The sequence below is a fragment of the Acanthochromis polyacanthus genome, chromosome 11 (genome assembly GCF_021347895.1).
Source record: "Acanthochromis polyacanthus isolate Apoly-LR-REF ecotype Palm Island chromosome 11, KAUST_Apoly_ChrSc, whole genome shotgun sequence".
NCBI classification, from domain to species: domain Eukaryota; kingdom Metazoa; phylum Chordata; class Actinopteri; family Pomacentridae; genus Acanthochromis; species Acanthochromis polyacanthus.
This window is the reverse complement of record NC_067123.1, coordinates 32091901-32114376: the sequence shown is the minus strand read 5'-3', so window position 1 is coordinate 32114376 and position 22476 is coordinate 32091901. Positions and strand designations below refer to the sequence as shown.

At 42.6% G+C, this 22476-nt stretch overlaps 1 protein-coding gene across 8 annotated transcripts; it reads right to left on the bottom strand.

Annotated features, from left to right (window-relative positions):
* Nucleotides 1-1220: 1220 nt before the first annotated feature.
* nfyc (nuclear transcription factor Y, gamma) lies at nucleotides 1221-22431 on the bottom strand. Of its 8 annotated transcripts, none has more exons than XM_022218403.2 (11): nucleotides 22310-22431; nucleotides 11169-11278; nucleotides 10972-11043; nucleotides 9324-9437; nucleotides 7265-7360; nucleotides 6034-6210; nucleotides 4235-4303; nucleotides 3639-3797; nucleotides 3158-3262; nucleotides 2973-3032; nucleotides 1221-2495 (listed from the first exon to the last, which is right to left on the bottom strand). In XM_022218403.2, exons 2-11 carry the CDS (start codon nucleotides 11265-11267, stop codon nucleotides 2376-2378), a joined length of 1071 nt encoding a protein of 356 aa, XP_022074095.1. In that variant the 5' UTR covers nucleotides 11268-11278; nucleotides 22310-22431; the 3' UTR covers nucleotides 1221-2375. The 8 variants fall into 8 exon arrangements, with proteins under 8 accessions (XP_022074095.1, XP_051811778.1, XP_051811779.1 ...); XM_051955818.1 differs by having other exon boundaries at nucleotides 10972-11040; XM_051955819.1 differs by lacking the exon at nucleotides 22310-22431 and adding an exon at nucleotides 19215-19348 and having other exon boundaries at nucleotides 10972-11040.
* Between the last annotated feature and the right edge of the window lie 45 nt (nucleotides 22432-22476).

Sequence of the window (22476 nt, the reverse complement as noted above, 5' to 3'; positions counted from 1 at the left end):
GTGAAAGGACACTCCTGTTCTGAGTTTGTTGCAAACCTGGTGAGAGCAGCTGCTGTTGTGGCCCTATCACAAGGTGCAGACCACAGCCAAGGCAGTCAGCCCCAGTTCATTTGACCAAAGCTGCCTTGATCTGACGAGACGAGCCAGCCAAGAAAAATACCAGCAGACAATCCTTTTCACGCTTGACTTAAGCTCAAACATTCTCACAATCCTCGTCCTTCTCATTAGAAAGAGCCGAGCATAAGTCTGCACTCATTAATGCAGTTATTGTTCGGTGATTAAGTCGATTAAGAAAGGGCCCTCCGGTTTGAGTAATGTTTATTTGTGGGTCTGACTACCGTGGCTTAACCAGACAGTTATACAGTGAGTGGCCACGAAGAGTGCAAGGGAAGATTTTTTTTAAACCGCTTGATAAGAAAGGACTTCAAAGTGATTGCAACTTTTGAACTTTGACTTTCAACGCTGACACCATGTTGAACGTGAGGCATCTCATTTCAGCAAAGTAGGGCATTGTGAGCAGCCTTTATCTCTGCCTACCTAATTTTCTGTTCCACCATAATTACTTCTCTTCCTTTTAAGATTTAGGTCGGATAAGGAATGCAGTCTGATCTCGCAGGAGCTGAGCAGTCTCCAGCCAAATAACTCGTGACTCTATTGTTAATCGTTTGCCCTTTGTGGCACATAAAGCTTTTCCACCACTTCAAGAGGGCAGCCAGAATAAGATTAGTGCTGCTCATATAGTCTGGCTTGGATGCAACGTGGGGTAAATATTGATTCACATTTTTGGACTAAAACTACTAAGACAATGCTCTTACTTAAGATTGTGAACCTATGTTTGGGGGAAAATCAGGTGCTTTTTTTACAGTTTATCAGTAGTATTTACAGTTTGTTAGATCAGTGCTGCCCTCCTATGGCCATTTGGGAAAACAACAAGAAATTTTAAAAACAGGCTTAGTTAAATCCACCACTTTCTCCACTGCTTCTATTTCATAACTATAAAAAAAACAACAATGAAACTCATGTTTTGTGCTCTGGTGGGATGTGTGTACCTGGAAATACAGTGCGGGTTGGTTCATGTCCTATCTTTCGGTATGCTTCTGTAACTCTCATCTCCGTCTACTGTCCTCACACTAGCAAGCTGCTAAACTCCTCTGAAATCAAACAATGAAGACACAGATCAGTACTTGATGACAAAAAGTCAAAATAACCATAAGACAGGGTTCTTAGACAAGTTATGGTTTTTATTTTTTCCAACAAACAAAGTTTGTTTACAAAAAGGAACATTAAAAATAAAATTGTACCTATCTATTGCATGTCATGCTGGCAGTTCAAACTACATGCAAAAACAACAATAAGAAGAACATTGATAATAATCATTACTGTACAAAAAAAATGGTGGGAAAGATATGAGGCCGAACATCATTTTACAACCAAAACAAACACTTGTCTTGGAAAAAAAAAAAAGAGCGCTATAAAAAGGGTGTTTTTTGCTCGAGACCGAGTCATGTGTTTGTACATGAGACTTAAACCAGGGCACAAGACTCCAAAACTACCCGGATGGAGAGGGATATGTGAAACTGCATAGAGGCAGAGAAGAGATTCTCTGCTCTAAAGATAAAGGAAAGAAAGTGAATGAAAGAATCAAAATGGAAGAGCAAAGACGAGCGTGGGCGCTTCAAAAGCCAACACACACTCTCACATACACAGTTAACCTATACAGCTCGAAGGCCTTACAACATAAAGTCATGCTTCATCGTCAATGTGGAAAACAACACAACATGAAATCATCATTGAACCTTATAACCTCTTCACAAGATCCCTTAGATTGACTCGCTGTTAAAAGTGATATCTGAGGTATATGGCTTCGATTCATCCGTCAATGTATAATTCATCTATTCCAAGAAGAATTCCATGGCTCCCTTCAACCACAGATATGTCAAAAGAAGTTACGTACACAAACATGGACACTTTCCCAGTTCATTTCCAAATGGAGAGTAGAGAGTAAGGTGCTGGGAATAAAGAAACACTTTCAGAATTATTGAAAATTGCCATGTGATAGGAAGAAGAATAGAGTTGGTCTGTTTAAGGACTGTTGTCAGGATGATGTGACAAATACAAAAATGATACAATGTCTAAGCATGGATGCAACACAGCATGATTGTGAAAGAGTCGATCAGTGTCCCTTTGGTTTTTGATCCAGTGTACTAAATTTATTACAAAAAAATGAGAGTTACAAGATTTCAGGTCCCTTGTTTCAATGAGCAGTGCTTCAAATCAAGGCTATCAAGCATCCTTTGTCGAAGTCGATGGCATCTCACGGCATCACATGGGCTGGTATGCATGTTGTGTGTGTGGAGAAAGGTTCCTGGTTGGGCTCAGTCAGTGCTGACCTGTGTGACCTGTGCGTCAGCTGTCTGGTTGGTGGACTGGATGAACATTGGCTGGGTCAGCTCCTGTCCTGCCGGCATTGTCACCTGTTGTATCTGATACAACTGCTGTGAAACAAAAGGACAGACGGGGAGGTTGAAGGTTTCGCGGGTTGTTGAACGTTGATGGGATTACACCTGGTGACAACATTTTCGACAGTTCTTTGTTTGTTCCAAGACACTGTTTAGGATGTTCCAGGATAACATCTTATATCTGATTGTACTAGACGTTTTATGTTATTTCACATTCACATTTTAGTGCAATGCTGACTTTTTGGAAACTTTTTCACTTCGTTGGACACTATCATTGCTGCCGATGTTAACCAAAAAATTTAATCTATCCAATGTCATTATCTTACCTCAATGAGCTCTTCCAAGTAAACTAAAAGCTAAATTAAGTGTATTATCAAGGTGCAAATGTCAAGTGGTTAGCATCCAATAGGGTAAGTAGCTAAAATAAGAAATAACAAGAATAGAAATAAGAACAGTGTTCCAGGTGCCACCTGAAATCAAAAACTACACACAAAACTTAATTGTATTTGTTACCTGTCCGTCAGTAAATTGGTTGAATTGCTGTTGCCCCTGCTGAACCTCTGTCTGTGTGATCTGGAAACAAAATAAGTTGTTCATCACCATCCTGTCATTCTGACACAGTACATGTATAACGTGGAAACGCTTGGATATCAGGAAGAACAGTTGTGTATTGGTGTCTTTTCTTTTGGACTGATTACCTGCTGGGTGTTTGCAAGAGTCTGAATCTGTCCTTGGACCACTTGAGCTCCAGAGACTGGCTGGGCTAGACGGATGTATTGTAGGGGGCCCGTATTTAGCTGCACCTGCAGTCAACCAACACAAGGGGGAGACAGAGTTTGGTTTAGACCAGAGGTCATTTGAACGCAGAGGTCACAGCCATTTTCCTACTCTGTACAACTGCAACAAAAATCGTTGACTTTCCCCTGGTGGATTATTAACTTTCTAAAACTGATGTGTCTTGCCTACCATTAAACAGTGAAGAATAGCAAATTCACATCATATTTGTCCAGCACCACAATGTCAAACGCCACGCCATAAGGCAAACGCAGATGAGATTGGCAACCTTCTTTCTTTGAACCCTTTCTTCTGCTTCCCCCTGCTTTGCTGCTTCACCAGCTCCACCTTCTCCCTCCCCTAATGCCCACTCTTTGCCCTTACCTGCCTGATGCAATTGCTTACCGGGATTTGCTGGATCTCTCCTGTATTTGTGATGATCTGCTGCATGACCTGCATGGTCTGGCCTTGGGCTTGAGCTGTCTGAGCTTGACCCTGGGCTGCAGCAGCCTGGACAATCTGCACCTGCTGGCCCTCACCCACCTGCATAGCGACAGGCGCACTCTAAAGAAAAGCAAAGATGAGACAAAAAAAAGGGAGAGACACAAAGACAGTTACACAAACACATTAGTAGATCACCAACAACTGGTACAGGCATGTAGTTTTTAACCAACAAAAAGCAAAGAGCCATGAAATCATTAACCTCCCTGGGGTATCATTTTAACCCAGCAGTATGAAGCTTATGTGTCCTTGAATGTTAAAAGTCTGTTAAAGGCACAAACGACATGGGGACAAAGGGTGACAACGCAGGTTTCAAGTCTTCTCTTCTGTCTGTCACATTATCCAGGAAAGGCCATCTGATCTCATGCTGCGGTCACCCCTACAGACCTCAGTCACCTGAGCAGGACGGAGTTAGGAGGCAGCGGTTGCCTACTAGGTTGTGGCACCGAAGTGGCCTCTGTGTGTGTGGTTAGTGAACATATAAAAGTATGCGTGTTTACCGTGATGGGTGTGCCCTGTGATTGCACCTGCACTTGCTGTAACTGCTGCATGGTGGCACCTTGCAACATCTGATGGCCGACAGAACAGAATGAGAAAATGAGAGAAAGACACACAGTGAGAAAGCAGCGATTGCAACAAATCAACACACAAATGTAAGCATGAGTGGTGTGTACGCAGAGAAAGCTTAAATGTTAGAGCGGCATAAGACATTTAGGAACATGTTTATGGAAAATGCAGGTAAAGCAGGGGGAATTATGAAGAAACTCAAATGAAATGACAAAAACAGTATAAAATACACTGGAGTTAGGAAAGGCTTAAAATATGCCTACACATCACAGTTAATTTTACAGCAGCTTAAGTAAGGCCAATTGGAGTTTTACTCATAAGAGAGTTGTTGACCTGAAAGAAAAATGACAGAACTGGTACAACAGTGACAACTAGTGACACTGAAAGCTCTGCACATGGATAAGGGATATGAAATAAGATCTCTCCTCTGCTGAGTTCCTCCATCACCTTTCCTTTGTATTTTTGTAGGTTTTCCTGCTAAGGGCTCGCTGTATTCAATAGGCCAAATCTGTTGTACCAAACAGGACATGTGCCTAACAGGCATTGGGTGTCTAACTAGCTCTTTTCTTCACATCAACCTAGATAAGCGATGACGTAATTTGAATACAGTAGCAGTGACGCAAATACAAATTTGTGGTGAAGCTTCAAAGATTTCAGGAAATTCTCTAATTTGAAAAGCACTTCAACAACCCCAAATGCCTGTCTAGGGATTAAATCTTAAACCTCATTACTTCAAAGCCTCTATTTCAAAGTGCTCCCTTGTAAATACCCAATGATGGAGACTACATAAGGTGAGTGTCAACGTGTAACTTGGGACTGCAGCAGCAGCAGGACGGTGAATCACACCAGGTCTAAACAAGTATGACAGCTCAGCTAAAGGCAGTCTGCTGAAGCAGCATGAAGCAGCACAGCAGCACAGCAGCACAGCTACATGACATGCAGAGACCAAACCGGAGAGAGAGAGAGCACCAAGCAGAAAAAATAGTAGGAACAAGATAATTAGAAACAGAGACAATTGAATGATGTCTCTAAATATGAATGTTTGTTATTTTAGGGAGTGATGTAAACACTAAAACTGTGAGGAGGAATGCGTTCTTCCCAGCGCTGTGTGAGTCCATGTACAAGAAACGGAGAGTGTGTTTTTTAAACAGTAAGTTATATATGTACTAGTCACTATCAAATTGCCTCTATTTCAATCAATGAATTTACAGATTGCCTTTTTGTATTTATATATATAACATGCATAACTAAATGAGAGATCAGAGAGTAGTTGGTGTAACAAAAAATTTTGATTCAGTGTTCCCTCTGCAGGGATTCAGTACGAGGGTGTGCACATGTATGAGTGTGTTGGGTGTGTTTCGAGGTCCTGTTATTCCTGCTGGTGGGAGAGGGGTCTGTTTCTAAATGTGAGCTAAGACTAATATCAATAAAGCCAAGGATAGATGACCCAACTAACAAGCCTTTTGCAGCAGGATTTACAGGACTGGGTGGAGTTAGAATGTGCTACTTAAACTTCTTGAGAGTTACAGAGAAACAAATGCACTTCAGGCACAATATCCCCTTTTTTGTCCAAAGTACAGCACGTTACTCATTAACTGGTAATTTGCGTGTTTCTATAGGGACATTTCGGCCTAGAATTCTCGAATCCCAACGTGGTTTCATTTTGTTGCCGCTTCTTTACATTTTGTTGCGTGTACTTTGCTTTGTGAAAACCTGTTAAAACAAGTCATACCTGTCCCTGCTGTGGCTGTGCGATGATAATCTGTCCAGGCTGGATGGTCGCAGCTGTCTGTGCGGCGGGTTGCTGTCCCTGCTGCGTGCCCTGCACCTGTACAGCTCCAGGCTGTTGGGCCAAGGTGAAGTAGTACTGCACCGGCTCTGCGGGAGCTACTGACTGACGCATCTCCTCCTGAAGATGTGACACACACACACGCAAACACACACACACATCGAGGGACTATCAGTCCATTACATCTCCATAAATTATTTTTGCAGGTGTAATGGTAGAGGAGAGCAGGTCTGATAAATAACTGATGGGATGTGCCTGGGAAAGAGTAACGTAATCTGGATGTCAGATCCATTACAAGCATCATACTGTTCAATAACAGACATTGCAGCTTTGGAGGCATGTTAGGCTCAACATGGTGATATACATTAGCCCCGATCAGCCAGGAGCAATTTACACTAAATACTGCATCCATAATCATTTGTGACTTTAATGCTTTATATGTTCAATGAAACTGACAGTGTGATAATTATGGATTTTGTCTGGCCAAGCTCTGCCTGTCTGTTCTCCTCTCCGGTCAGCCAGAGAAATGTAACATCAGAGTTTGTTGGGATCCAGTTTACTTTAATCCAGGTCTTCGGATTATCACATATTAAATTACCAGTAAAACTGACCTGTGTCATTCTGTTTCATAACTGACTAATGAGGAGGGCTTCATCTTGATGAGGTTTCTCCATCACCAGAAGCGTAAACACCCCTCTCCCAGCTCCATGACAACACAGCTGAGAGTGTAGGATGTTTACATGCCTGGAGACAGTCTACTTGACAACAAATTTAAATATCTCACTCTTCCATCTGGTACACTACATTTCTATACTGCCATCACTCATCTGCTTCAACACTGTACGCTGTTTTCTTTCACTATTCCTACTGAACTATCTCCTGGTAACACTCAATACGACTTGTAAGTATTAGCTACTGACTGGACAAACTAGTTTCACTGCTGGGGTTACTGTTGGCTGTCTGAGGCAAAAAGATGCTGCAAACATCCGACTGAAAGCTCTAACTGTCAAAACCCCAGCTTCCAGTCAAGGATGTTTACAGCACCTCCAGGTTGCCAACAAAGGAAAAGTACCTGAGATGAATACCCAAATGCTCAGCTCTTTATCCTGTGGTAACTTTAATGCATAAACTGGAAACTGTTTTCCAAAACTCTCAGAAGTGTTTGCTTTCCTACCTGTCGTTTAGGGGGCTTTAGGTCGTCCCGGGGCACGATGTCAATCAGGAAGTCAAACTGGTCAAACTTTGTTATAGCCATGGCAATGTCGTTCCTCTGGAAACATAAAACACACGGACGGTCAAGTGAGGAGGTCAGAGCTTAATTATGCTAATTCTATGAATGTAGCTACCTAGTATATATAAACATGCCTCAGGTCTGAGGTCATCAATCCCAAAATAGCCACACGAGAGGCTAGCGTGGGATTGAAATACAGTTCCCAGTAGTACTGAAACAGGTGTTTGCTTTAATAATGGAGGTCAAACTAGGGGAGGATAAGCTTACATGTAAATTGATCAGTCGACAGAAAATGAATTAGGAACCATTTAGATAACAGATTAATCAACTGAGTCACTTTTTAAGCAAAAACACCAAATGTTCATTACAGCTTCTACAGTATAAGAGTTTGTTGGGCCTCTATGAGTGTAAATTGAGCATAATTGTGCATTTTGGGTTGTTCAGTGAATGGAATAAGCAATTAGAATATCAAAACAGTTTTCCTTGATTTCATGTAAACTATGGCGAGCCTTCCTTTCAAACATTCTGACTTTTTAATAGTCAACATAGTAAACTGACAATACTATACAAAATTATTTTCAAATTAAACAATAATGAAACACTCATTTGTTTTAATTGTAGATAAGTTACATGAAAGTCCCAGCTTTCTATTTTAACAAACAGTCACCAGAGGTAAACAGATTAACAAAACACACCAACAATCAGAAATCTGTGTGTAAGGGGAATATAAATGAAGAGGAATGACATTTTCCTGTCCTCATGAGCACAAGCTTTGCTTCCATACCCCTTCCTATATCTACAGCAGTGCGCTGTCTCTGTGGAATTTTCCACAGGATATTGGCTGTCAGGACCCCCCATTGTGGCCCACCCTGCACTACAAGCTATTTATAGTCGCTTGATTAATATCTGGTAACATCAGGTCACATCTACACTTGTTCTATTGATGAGCGTTGCTATGGAAACCCCAATTGGCGTGCCCTCTTCACAATAGGACTCGGGCTCTGTGCGTGCATGTGTGGAAATGGAGGACCCTGCTTTACCTCACTTAGGCACAAGAAAATCACACATTGACGATGTAATGCGTCATCTGTGGTGTAAAATGTAATTAACATGTACACATTCAAAGCAGATTAAGTTTCTATTTAAAGCATGAAGTGTTGGGTTCTAACAAAAAAAAATACGACTATCATTAGGGACCGAGGCAGGCTGAGATCACAGGAAAGTGAGCATACTTCCAAAGTAGGCCTTCAGTGTAAGACTCCTCCCAGACTAACTGCGATAAGAGCGATTACACTGTCTTTTTTTCCAGTCTCTTTTTCTACCTGCGTGGGCATACACACACATATATCCATGGACTGCTAATCTCACCAAGGTATGTGAATGGATAAAGTGGACTTAAGGGCTTTCATGTTCTGCTCCATAGTTTTCTCCTCTTGCCGTCCAGGTGAAACAAACTCTACAATGATTTTCCTATTTTCTATCAGCGCTTTGCGGCTCTCTGCTTCCTTTTTCTCTTGTGTCTTTCCAGAGCCCATCTTATTCAACTTTGGGACAACAGAGCAGGCAAAATGGCACCGGGGGGAAAAGTGGGTCACCGGCGCCCGCCTGGCTTTGCTTTTAGAGTCAATGGAGAGAGAAAGAACTTAACAGGGAGATAGTCCTCAAGGGGATGCTGGTATGGGGCCTCTGCTTGTACACACACAGACACAAGCACTTAATGAATAGAAAGCAACAAACCAAAAAAAAGACTGCCAGTTGATACAAGAGTGTGGGAGACAGGATAAAATGAAAAGGGGGGGAGAAATGTACAGAAGGAAAAAGGTACTGCAATATAAGGTTATCCAAACTGAGCAACCATGCATAAAGAATAAAAAGAATGTGGTGGTGAGGAAATTCATTTTTTTTCACTATAGCGTGATCTGCGCAGGGTAAATCACATTGCACAAGGAGGATATGAATGGGGGGGTAAAGGAAGCTGAGTCAACTCAAATGAGTATCTGACCTGTAGTGTGCGTCTCTTGTTGTCCTCGGTGTGGATCCATGCTCTTAGGGTGAGCTCTGTGATGAAGATCTGAGCTGCTTTGGCAAACAGGACCGGAGCCTCTGCACTGATCATCTGTACAGAGGAGATAGTGTTACACCGAGTTAAATAGACCCAAACGCTATCAATCACAAATCAGCAATAACATCACACAATCAGGACCAGAGTCAAAATTGTCTAAACAAGCAACAAATGCGTTCATTTGCTGAGTGAGAACATGTAATTATTAGTTTATATGCTTATTCGGAAGTCCAAAAAACTACTCAAATGGAAACAGAGGAGTCTCTCACTATACTTCACAGCATTTTACTATTTCTATTCTTTTCAACAACCTGTCTTCATGGTTTAAAAAGAAAAAATCACTCTGTACTGTACTATTTTCTACACAGTAGCACTGAGGTTTGATGATCACTTCACATTATAATTATTGAGTACAAGGACATAAAACTCAACTGTACAGAATAGGTTATTTTAGAAACAATGCCACTCGTGCATGTACGCATGCAGTGAAAGCTGCTGTGTCAGGGCTGGCAGAAGGGTCTTTCCTTCAGATATGTCAGTGATCTCCTGATCTCTTTAACGTCTTTAAGCTGCTACTTAACTAAGGGATAGCAGCCTTTACACGGCACATTCAAGTCACACACACACGTTCCAAGGGTTTCTTTTGAGGGACTATCAACAGTCCTCACTGATAATGCGGTGCAATGGAGGAAAAATAATCACTCCTCCATGAGCCATAACCGTCTAATTAAAAGAAATTGACAAATGTTAGGAGATGAATGGGTATATTTAAAGAGACCTTGTAGATACATCCACAAAAGTCAGATCTAATCAGAATAGTATTAAATCAAGGTGTACTTAAAGTGATTGTGTTATTTAGTATAAACTCAATAAAATTCATATTCCTAGTTGATAACACCCAACTGCTGCTAGAAGTAAACTATAATTTGCAGGAATGTGGGATGTATTTAAGAAAGTCAACATGTGGTTAAGATCTAAACCGATTTTTAAAAAATAAAAGCAGTTCAACATCTACTCCTAATGGCTGCAAAATGCAAGCTTCACAAGAGTCATAGGCAGTTTAGCATTTTTTCATAATGATGCTTGACTGTGGCTTTCAGGACAATATGATTATGTGTTGATGTAAACCCACCTCATACAAAAAAATGTACGTAATGGACAAAAGTGAAAGCAAAGAGCTTAAACGATTGTTCAATTATAAAATAATCTTCGCTTTTCAGTCGAACAAGTCATTCATGGGTGAGCACAAAAGGCCACTATCAAAAATTTGATAAAGGGCATGTCAGGTTCAAATTAAAGAGCTAAAGAGATTAAAAAAGTTCCATAGAGCTTGAAGGCATTGAAATAGTCCAACATTTGACAAAAAAACTGAAGAAAAAACAGAAATGCATTCGATAAATGTACATTCTATTTTTGATCGCATATCACAGATATTACAAATGTCTTGAATGTCATACGCTCTTATGATTTCAGTCAAGTGTATCTTCACAAAAGGAACAGTACTACAGCAGTGTGGTTCTTTTCACTATGTAACCCTCTAATAAAAATATTTGATCAAAATGGTGCATTATTTAGGTTCTTCTCTTACCTTGACATCCTCATCCAACTTCATGATTTTCTTGATTCGAGCCAGAGGTAACTCCTGCACGCGAAAATCCTTCTGAAAATAAGGGATGGAGTTTCAGTTAAAGGCAAGATTTAGTAACTGGAGATTAAGTAAAATGCCTAAATCTTAGTGTTCACATTGCTAGTGTGGGTGCATCTGTTTAGGAGGGCAAAACGTACCACAGTCAAGTTCCTGATCTCCTCCATGACACGAGGCCAGAAGGACTGCAAGGTTTGCTGGGCATCGCTGCCCCCGGCTCCAAACGCTTCTGCAGACATCTTCTACTTTGCTACATGGAGAGACAACAGAAGAAGAGGTAGATGTAAGTAAATAATTAATATTTAGAAAAGAAAAATCAAAGGCAAGCCATGTGGAGATTCAGAGACAGTCAAAACAGGTCAAGGAAGCAAAACACAACACACAGAATACAACGTCGGTCCAGCCCTGTGCTGTCCAGCGCTCTTCCCGTGTGTCAGACCCACATATCCTATCACAGCCTATAATTAAAATACACTGAAATCTAAAATAGAGCACCAACAGGCTTCTATTATTGTCGTTGTGGGATGTTGACATGCCCAAGAACCCACCACCGGACTGGCTACACACTCTGATTATGAATGAATCACCTTCGGCACATAGCTGCAGCTCTTCCACAAACACAAGCACATCATGTGCAAGCCAATCACTGCTCGTGACCCCATGCAATGAGGACAATGCTAAAGCCACAGATCCAGGAGACACAAGTCTGTTTATGGCATAAAGAAACAATCCCATGACAAACTGGCAAACTCTGAAGTACATAGACATATGCTCACGAACCATCCTAAAATTGTAAAGTGAAACAAACTATAATTATCAAAAAACATGTGTGTGGACATAGGAGCTAGTGCTTCTACAAGGGGTTCTGACGGTTTGAAAGAGGATCCAGCAGGTTACTATGGCATGCCAGGAATCTGCTGGGGGAATATTGGCCAGCCTGTCTGAGCATGTAGCGCTTGGAGTGTCTTGATCGCACTCTTTCACTCTCTCCCTTTTTTTCCCCCGTACCTTAGTGAAAAGATTCCACAGGAGGGAGAAGAAAAAGAAATGTGGGGGGGACAGAACAAGAGATGAGTGTGTGAAGCTACTCAAGAGAGACGGGATGTGTTTGTGTGTGTTACTGAGGGAGGGGCAGTGCCTTGTCCAGTTCAGCATTAATCCAGCGCTAAGACAAAGTGCCAAAGGCTTTAACAGGGGGAGGTAAGAGACAGACAGGGCCACAGCCAGACTGCTGTGCAAACCAGCTATGTGGGTCAAACAAGACAGAAAGAGGGAGCGAGAGAAAGAGAGCGAGAGGGAGACATGACACTACAAAGAAAGAGTGTGAGGAGAAGGGGGGTCTCCTCTTTATCTTCTCCTTCTTTTCTCACTCTGGGCCAACAAGCATGAATGGCTCCATCCCTGGTCCAGCTGACAGACCAATACAATACAAAAGACAGCCTTTCAAACACACCACCCCACTGGGTTCTGTTACAGCTTCGTTGTAAAGGACCATTTTGACTTTAGGTCCACATCAACTGCTTTATTCGTACCACTTAAGAGCAGTTGTAAATATTTTAAACTGATAAATGACTGATTCAGAATGCAGGCCCTTTACCTGATTGATTTTTGACAGGAAAGATTGCTTCTCTGGCAGCTGTAAAAAAAAAGTTACTGAATAATATAGAAGAAGCACTGCTGCATCCTGTTCTGTCGTTCAGCTTTCGACAGACAGTAGCCTAAATCAATAAGACAGAATGGCGGGCTAGAGGGGGGCTTTATATAAATCAATCTGGCCGCTTGTAGCTATGGCATGCCAGGCTAGTGATTGACCTTGACAGTGTCTCCCCTTCCCTGTCTGATGCTCCAGTGTCCAGTTGCATTTCAAGGTTGATTGAAAACCTGCAGTCTCCAGAACAATCCCAGCATTCCACGGGGCAGAAATGACTGATGGGAATTGTAGTTTTTTCCTCCTCTGCATGATGAGTGAACTGACCTCTACAAGTTCTTTTGCAGCCTCTGACTACTTTGCAACACCATGACTGCACAAAGCGGGTGAACAAAATGAGAGCACTGAGAGCAATTTATTTGCACACCTAAACGGCCTTTTACCATCCGTATCAGCACTTGATCTTGTGATAATTGCAAACAAGACAACCTTGTGTATCTGTGTATGTACTGTCTGCCAGCTTGTGTGGCTGTCTCCCACGAATGGCCTGATAAGAAACAATAATTAGGTAATTCACTTAGCATTACAAATGACCATTAGCCTAATATCCATGGTAACAATGCTGTGGTCCAGAAGAAAAAGAGGATATGCAAGTTAAATTATCAAACCATTCAACTGATAAAAAAAAGATAAGAATAAAACACACACAGGCCACACAAGCTCCTTTTTCTAATATCCACCTCGCTTCTCTTAAACTCCTGACATTTCTTTCAAAACACTCAGAGGACAGAGCTGTTATTAAATCACACACCCACCCCAACCCCCTCTCTCTGACCCTGTAACCTTCAATGTAAATACACAGCCACACACTAACCACAGCAGGAGGAGAGAGAGCAGAGGGGAAGTCAATATGTGAGAAGAAATGAGAAGGCAAATGTGACGAAGGGCAGGCTGAAGCGTGAGAGAGTGAAAAAAAAAAGCAAGAGAGCATATGTGAGGGACAAGAGGAGGGCTAAGTATCAACATGTCTCTGAGCATTGCTGCTGCAGCTAGTTAGCATGTACTACCTACAGTACACCAAAAATTAACATATTTCCCTAAGCTTTGCATCAATGGAAAGTTTGCGTAGGAGCTTGCTGATGTCTGATACACCAGTGCAGAACATAATGTCTTCTGCTGACTCCGTGCAACACCTTCTATGGTCTGCGTCTAGTCAAGTCAAACAAACACACTGAGCGGGGCTATCCTCTGCACAAAGAAAATTTTGAAACTCCCCAAAAGCTAATAAATGTCGGCATTATAAGCAATGTAAAAGGTCAGGAGGTTGATGCAGACTACTACGGAAAGCAAGTGTCAAGATGTCCTACTTTATCTCCAGTGATAAGGAGTGCTCGCTTCTGTATTTCAAGTCTCTCATCTATATTAAGCTTTGAAGCATTACTTAAATGGAAATCTGTACTAAAGAATTTGCTAAAGCTTCAGTACACTCTTTACTACTTATGGCCAGCACTGCAAGTCGCTCTTGATAAAGTGTCCACAAATGTTGTGAAGGTATTTACTTTGAAGTGAATTTGCTATTCATGAAAACACTGTGCAGTACGGTGCAGTGGACCTGACAAGCTCATCTCCGCTGTGTTGTTCTGTGCCACAACTGTATGCTATATTAGGATACATTGTGTTGTTTTATGCTGTGCTTCCTCTCCTCTTCCCTGCAGCCCTGTTGTCCTTCATCAGGTCACCGAGACAGTGAAATGCTAGTGTTGGGTTTCCTCTGAACTCTTCTCTATGTGCGTGTCTTTGAGGACAAATGTCTGCGCTTTGATGACTTCGTCCAACTTGCTCTTCCTCCTTCAGCGGCACTTCATGTCTCTTCTCCAGCACTTTCCATCTCTTTTTTGCCACTCATGCTTATGCATTTCTCTCTTCCCCTGTCTTACTTACTTTCACTTGATCCCCTTTTCCAACTTCTCTGAGAAAGTCAATGCTGCTCTGCTTGCAGCAGCTGAATCAGCGCTAATGTTGTTCTGCCAGCCCGGCCCTGCATCTCTCCTCTGTCGCTCTCTCTATCTCATCCTTACCTCCCTCCCCCTTTTGCTCGCGAGCACGTCACATCAAGTGGCCACTCAGAGCGGCACTGGCCACTCTTTCCAACTCTGACATCACACCACTTTACATGAGCCTTCAATTCTTGTCCAAACAAACTTGATAGGACCTTGGATCTGCGCAGACAGAGAGAGCGAACCAGAAAAAAGACAACAAGATACCATCACTTATGTCCATTCATTTGGTCTTTAAGATAAGTGAAAGAGAAAATGAAAGGGAAACAGACAGTGGAAAGGCTTTCGGCATGAAGGTTTGCACACTGATGTCACTTTAAAAGAGATAATACAGTTGAATCGCCTAATTGGTCTTTGGTTAAGGTGAAATGATCTGCAGTTAACTGCGCCCTTAATGATCTTACAGTCCGTGTGAGTTTAATATTGGTGGGTGTAGTAGTTGAATAGGAATGAGGTGTTGTAGTTTGAAACAACCTGAAGGCATATTTGAGGCTGAAGAGAGAACCTTTCCCTAAAGTGCCTTGGTATTACTTTCACCGTCACAACAGTAAGGAAAAAGTCATCTCATTCAAAGATTTTGCCATGAATCTGGATTGACGCCTTACATTTAGGCAGATGTGCTGTGAGTGGAAGAGACCCACAACATACACTGTACCAAATTAATATATACATATGTGGCAAGTGTGAATTTTGGAACCTCTGCCACCAAGAATTTTTACCCTATAGCTCAGTAAGTGGCAATTAGTTAATCTAATTAATCATCTAGGTGAGTGAAATGCCAATTTAACCCCACTAATAATTCAAATTCTAAAAACATGCAGCAATTTAAAACTACTTTATTATTTTACGACTCGTTATCAAATCTCATATCAGTACGCACAACAATAAATGGTTGGACAAAAGAAGTAGTTGATAATTTTCCCCTATCTCATGACCTTAAAATAATCTTCCACATTCTTACTTTTCATTCTTGCAAACATCAGGCTGTACAAAGAGCAAATACACAAGCACTGGACGCCACTCTATAAATTATGAAATCAGTCGAAAGATCAAGATTTCTTGAATGTATAATACCAACTTTGGGATGATCATTGCTCCACTGACACGTCTGTAGCGAGAGGTCAATTTTCCACATGCTGTTGTGTCAAGCTGTCAATGATGCAGATTGGGAAGTTTTGCAGGAAGGTCATGAAAGGTTGAATTTTGCTTGGGTTTTAACAAGTTTCCAAGGCATGAAAAACAAATGTAGCTTTGCAAAATTTCCATAAACCAAGATATATCATTGGACAACTAAAAAAACTACTAAATGGTTATTATAAAGTGTTAAAAGAGAGTTCTTATTCTGATTTATTGCACCCAAACACAACCGAAGTAACAAAACTCATACGAACAAACATTTATTTTAAATCATGGCCATAAATCAAAGGGGGTATATTTACAAATCCTGAACTATTAAAGCACTCACCTTGATGAACCCAATCACAAACACCACACAGAAACAAACTGGCATGGATACAGCATGCAGGGTAAATGATCTACCAAGGCGAAAAAACAAGTAGTTCCCAGCCAGGAATTACAGATTAACCACTCATATACGCGCAACATTTTCACATATGTTGCTACAAATGTTTTGCACACAAAGGAGGATGATGGACGTGCTCGTCGTGACCTGCAGTGCAACATCCCTCTGACATGGCTGGACCGAACAAGCTGACCAAACAGCCCAGCAAACTTTGCCCTTGGTTCTGCTTCAAGCCAACTCCAGGAAGTGCTAGTCACTGATCTCCCAAGGTCATTCAACAGAGGAGAGAGAGAAACCGGAGAGGGAGGAGGGAGAGAGAGAGGGAGAGATGAAAGAGAGAAGGGGAGGGAGAGGGGGAGGATAGAAAAGGACAGGTTTTTCAACTTTCACTGCAGCACTTAAGTGACCCCAGTGGTACAGGCTGTGTACTTTCTAAGAAGCTTAATAAAAACATCACATACTGTAACATTAACTATGTTCTGAATTCTGTTTTGAATTTCACTTCCTCTGTGTCCTCTCATCTCCCTCTACATGTTCCTTTCTCATTGCTGACAGAGAGACTGCAGGAGTCAATCTCACATTCCTGTGACCTTCATCCATTGCTAGGCCCAGTCTCTGGCGTCAAAGTAGGCAGGGCTAAAGGTACCTGCATATTACAAGCTGGGACACAGCTGACTCCCCCAGGCTGCCCACACACTGTCTTTAGTGACAGTGTACACATGTAAAAACACAGTGGGGGCAAGGGCAAAAGAGTGAATGTGCAGCCGTAGTGGTCACCTTAGTGATAAGCTAAAAGGCCAAGTTGTGTGTAAGTGGTTGGCGTATTTCTTTTACTTTTTTCCTCCCCCGGTGTGCTGTGGTACAGCGTAGGGCACAAATGATATTCAAATCTCATGCAGACAGCAGCCAACCCTGGGATTTGGCAGCAAGGGCTTCAACTTAAGAGTTATTTTTAGTCTCCCTCTCTCAATCTCTCTCACTCTCTCTCTTTCCCCAACGGGACTTTGTTTTGTCAAAGGCACCAATGGAAACTTTCAATTAGGGAGCAAGCGAGGAGACAGAAAGGGAGTCAGAGGCAAGTGAGAGGAGAGGCACCCTCCAAAGATTCCATCATAAGAGATCAGATCAGACTATGAGCCCCCTCTGCCCCTGAAGCTGACAGGCTGACAGTCTGTCCCATCTGGGCGTCTCGCACTGTCGGGGTGGGGGCCTGGGGGGTCCTGAGGTCACTGCAACCAGCTGCACCTCCACCCCTGGGGACCCCTGACATGACACCAACAGTGACAACGACAGAGTCATCCTCTTAGAGTTCTCCGTATATAACAAATCTCCTTTCAACATGGATGCCTCCTTTGCCGCTCGGCTCTGCGTCACTGTCTGTCGCTGACATGTTAACAAGGACATCGGGGAGAAAAAGTGGGGTCTCAAGCAGCACCCTCAGGCTCTGTGGTTGTAAGGCACCCCCCCACACCACGACATTAACACCATCAAGATAGTGAAGTGCATCTGAGCAAAGTCAGTATCTGGCAGTCATGCACTTCCCTGCAGTCAATAACTGGGCACTGAGTAAGTGCTGAAGTGCGTGTTTGTGTGCATGGTGGTCCAAAGTCAAAACAAGTGACATCCACAGAGAGACTGATTTTACTTTCCACTGTTACTTTGAGGGTAAAAAAAATGCAGCAAAAATGCAAAACATAATGAGTTTCAGATTTTTTAACCCAGACCATTCTGTAAAACCATCAATGCTACACTTAGGTGACAAGTGAAGGACGTGGATGAGAGATACACACACAAAATGCACAACAGAAATCTCCCAAGGAGAGTACTACAGGACAGGAGAGGGAGGGGGATTGAGGACGGCTGTAAAGGACAGACACTGTCTCATCGCTGCAGAGCAGGATGGAGAGAGAGACGTCCGAAAGTGAACAGAGACGAACAATTTATTCAGAAACTCGAAGCAACTTAACTTGACAGGTCTTCTCTTTATGTGCGTTTTATCAGCTGTCACACTTACCCCTGTGCCCTTCATGGTGAACGGTCTGCCCTGTTGGAGCACAGCAGAGTAGAGGGAAACAGACAACCCTGTCCAAGTCTCCTTGAGAGTAGCAGCAGCAAGCACAGAGGTTGACAGAAAAACTCTCTCATGCACCGTCCACTGATCGTATCAACAGACAAAAGGCACTCTGGCTCCGCTGGACGGCTTTAAAAAGGCTCTAAGCCTGAACACACAGCGAAGAGCAAGCCCCCCTTTCTTCTACCCCTCCCCCCTTCTCTCTCCCACTCTCCCTTTACACATTGCCCCGTCTCCTTCAACAGCCCCCTAACGTCCTCCTTCTACCTAGACATACAGCTCTGACTCTCCTATTTCTCTTCTCACCAAGTCCCTTCAACTCGCTGACCTTCTCTCTTTCAGTCTTTTCACTCTTTAACCCTTGTCCCTCTCTTTAGCCAGTGACCCATGTTTGTCTTTGAGCTGACCCCTGGCCTGGTGCAGAGAAGCGGGTGAGAAGAAACAGAAGACCAGCACAGCAGCAGGCAACAGCAGGCAAACAGTACAGCGGCACTCCCGACTCACAGACAAAAATCTCTAGCCTCCTTCCCCTTTAACATTCAAGAGTAATCAATCTAGCATGCTACATGATACTCAAACCCCGCCTCACACCCGGCTCCCACCTCACTCTAACACTTGCGACCAATGAGAACACAAAGTCTTGCTCTGCCATTGGATGCAACGCACACCCATCAGGTCTGACACATCTCCTGCTCCTCCTCTTTCCTCCGCCCAACCCCCTTTTACCGACAGCCAACTTCCTGCTCTAAGTTACCTTGAGCTGCAGGATAGGGGTCAGGGAAAAGAAAAGAGGAAGAGAGAATAGAGATGAGAATAGGTGAAAAAGAGCAAATAAAGTTGTGGAAAGCTCTTCAGGGAGTGTGTGAGGGTGTGCTAGTGGCGGCTTGCCTCGGCATTGTTTGTCCTCAAGTGGTCCCTGCCTCTCCTGCTGCTGAACGGATGAGAAAGGTTCCACGAGCCGCTCTCTGACAACTGGTCTCTGCTTATTTACAATGTCAAACTAAATGTCTCCCTCCGCCCCGCCTCCACTCTGCAGCTACAGGCTGACGGTACAGTGATGCAGGCAGCCATGCTGGCCCTCACTGGCTAAAACAAGTGCCAGAATGGATGCCGCATGTTGCATCCACATGATTTAAAGTACAAAAGCATACTAGGCAGACTCCCTGTCTCAAACGTGTGCACAATCTTTCATGCACATTCACACACATGCACATTTTGTCCTTGCTTTTTCATTTATCCTTGCTCACAGTCACAGGTACACACTGCAAACATCTAGCCTCTAACCAGCCTACTTTTTATGAGATGCATTGCACTGTTAATATTATGCTAACAGAGGAACTAATTTGTCTACATGCATGGTCACCCATTATTCATTCAGAATATAAAAGAGCTGTATTACACTTAATTCGACAAAACTGTGACTTATCAGGACATTTAGATATGCAACTTACTGCAACCACAACGTTAATCGTATGAAATCCTAATTAGGGTGTCGATCACATTTACACAAAAACTCATCACTGCAAAGCCTTTGTACAAAATAAAGACGAATCAGCTGACAGGATAGCAGCTGTGGAAGAAGGGGGGAGGAAAGTGCATCTGTTTCTCATCCTATTTGTGGATAAATAAGACCTAAGAGATATGGCTGAAAGTCCATAAACAAAGACATTGTTGTCTTGACCCCAAAAACGATGCTCACAGCAACTTCCACAATTAAAACGTCATCAAAAAAAACGCGTCAGCAATGTCATACAATGCCCTTCTTGTTAGCTCACCAGTTGTTTAATGTGCATACTTTGTACACACAAACCATTACTTCTACTGCCAGAAAACAACGCTGCTAGTTGTGTACACAACTCATGATGTTTAATGCACCACCAACTACATCAGTAATTACACATACAACATGTAAACTCATTAAGACACACATAGCTTAGACAGTAAAGTGTTGACAAGCGACCAAATGGTGGTGTCGCATGTAGCTTATACTGCATATGACTCCAAATCCCTACTGTAGTGAGGAATAAAACAAGCTTAAGAGAGAGGGAAAGAGAGCAAACCTGTCCCATCAATGAAAAACCTATGGGGGGAGGGGAACCGGAAGGATGGAGAAGGACAGAGAGGAGAGTTGTTACAGGATGGGAGGGGTAGGACAAGTGGAGGGAGGGTGAGAGAACAAGATAGACTCAAGAGAAACAAAGCTAAATGTTCCCTTTTCTATTTTTGTGAGGAGCATGGGGACTAGAACAGGTACTACAGACATCCAGTTAATGATTAGAGTGGAGCTGCACAAAGATTAATCTCTCCACCAAAACTGCTATGCCAGAGCCGTTCTCTGTGTAGGTGCACTCTTCCTACCCAAAATGCCTCAGTAATGACACCTGGCAAGGTCACCATAGAAATAAGACCTTCCCATGACCCGTGCTGCCCGTAGCAGGGACATGTTTGCTCTCACTGACGCTGTTTAGAGATAAACATGCACCAACCACACGTTGGGTTTCATAAATACACACACAGCACCCTCAGGGTAGCCAGGCCAACCATGCATTCACCCACAACTTTGCAAAATGAACACCTGCAAAACGAACTGGTTAGCTGACTGACATGCACTCATATAAAGCTCTCAAAGAAACTGTTATTTTAGCAAAAAATAATGTTAAACATACACAGAATGTGACAGAAATAAAACTGCATTAATATGAAGAAGAAGAAGAAATTAAACAAAGCCAAAGGGAAGGCTGTAAAATTAAACTGTAAACCATATTTGTTTGCACTAATAACAAAGAGGGGACATTCAGTTGAAATGCAAAAGCTGGACAGCAGCCGGACTGTACTGTTGTCTATACATAGTGTATTGAAGTGAATGTCTGTTTGGCTGAAAGCATTTGTTTTCTAATTATGTTATTAAACAGAAGTGCTGCTTAATGTTGGGCGATTTTGTTCTGTTTTGATACTTCGGCTGAATTTCAAATTATTACTGATTAATCATTCTAAGGTATGAAGACGCAGTTTTTTCAAGAAATGTTGCTTTCATGACCTCAGTAGTAAAACAAAGACACAGTTATCGTTTGCAAACAGAAAGCACTGGCAGAACATCAACTTTTCTCTTCAATAACTTAGCCTTTACTGAGGTGTTGCACTTTAACTAGGTCGCTACATTATGCATTATATGCTAGTTAGGTTTGGTTGAACAAAGTGGCTAGCGGGAGACATCACCACCAATGCTATATCCTAGGCTAACAGACAAGAAGTCAGGTGTAATTATCAGTTATTCTAACTTCGTTAAATACACCAGACCAATGCAATGCATTCAGGCGCTTAACTCTGACTGATCCACTCTCATACGCTTAGGACAGCCGACATAAAGATATTTAGTACTACTGGCTAAGGTTAGGATGGCGAGTGTTAACCGGGACTTGGTGCTAACGTTAGTAAGGTTTAATGTTAGCTTGTTGGAGATGCACACTGCTGACTGTTGTCGGTGACAATCCGCAGTTTGTGTGATTATTATCAACGACTGACAACGAGCCCTGTCATCATATGAAAGTTTGCAAAGCTTTCCTAAGCTAGGAAGAAACAGTCTAACCAATAAAGACAACGTTTGGATCTGTCCTTCAGACCAATCAAACCTCGGACTAGATTCCACCAATCAAGGTTTTTAGGGCTAAGTTCGTTCTGCAACTGACGCCATTCGGGGTCTACCAGAAATGGCCAATCCGTCTGGCTGCCACTAAGATTAGAGCCAAAATGGTGGACAGAAAACACCAGTTTCCTGACCGCCCGTGATCCTTTCAGCGGGCCACCAATAAGCGCCTCTGAGAGCGGGGAGGGAAATGGCGCCTATGTTCATCTTCCAAAACAATCGTCTATTGGTCAAGAACAGCAAATGAAAAGGAGCGAAGTAATTGCCCCTACTTCCACCAGACACAGGCGGCTTTCGCGTAAACATTCTACACAGAAATGAATTTTTATCTCTTACTCACTTTCTTTTACGGGTTCCAAGTGAAGTCCGGCTCAGCGTATTATTTATTTTATTTAGCTAGCAGGGGGAACAAGATGGCTGCTATTCGAACCGGAAAGAGTCAAACGCACGTACGTAATGACGTAGGGGATACGTTTTTTTCTGAGGAACGGTGTCAGTCTGTGACTG

What these genes read in the sequence shown, in the direction of transcription:
- nfyc (XM_022218403.2), bottom strand. Translation starts at nt 11,267, where the DNA reads ATGTCTGCAGAAGCGTTTGGAGCCGGGGGCAGCGATGCCCAGCAAACC. An exon ending in AGATCAGGAACTTGACTGTG is followed by an intron (nt 11,044 to 11,168) that starts GTACGTTTTGCC and finishes CCTTATTTTCAG; the next exon opens with AAGGATTTTCGCGTGCAGGA. An exon ending in CACAGGGCACACCCATCACG is followed by an intron (nt 3,798 to 4,234) that starts GTAAACACGCAT and finishes GCTTTTCTTTAG; the next exon opens with AGTGCGCCTGTCGCTATGCA.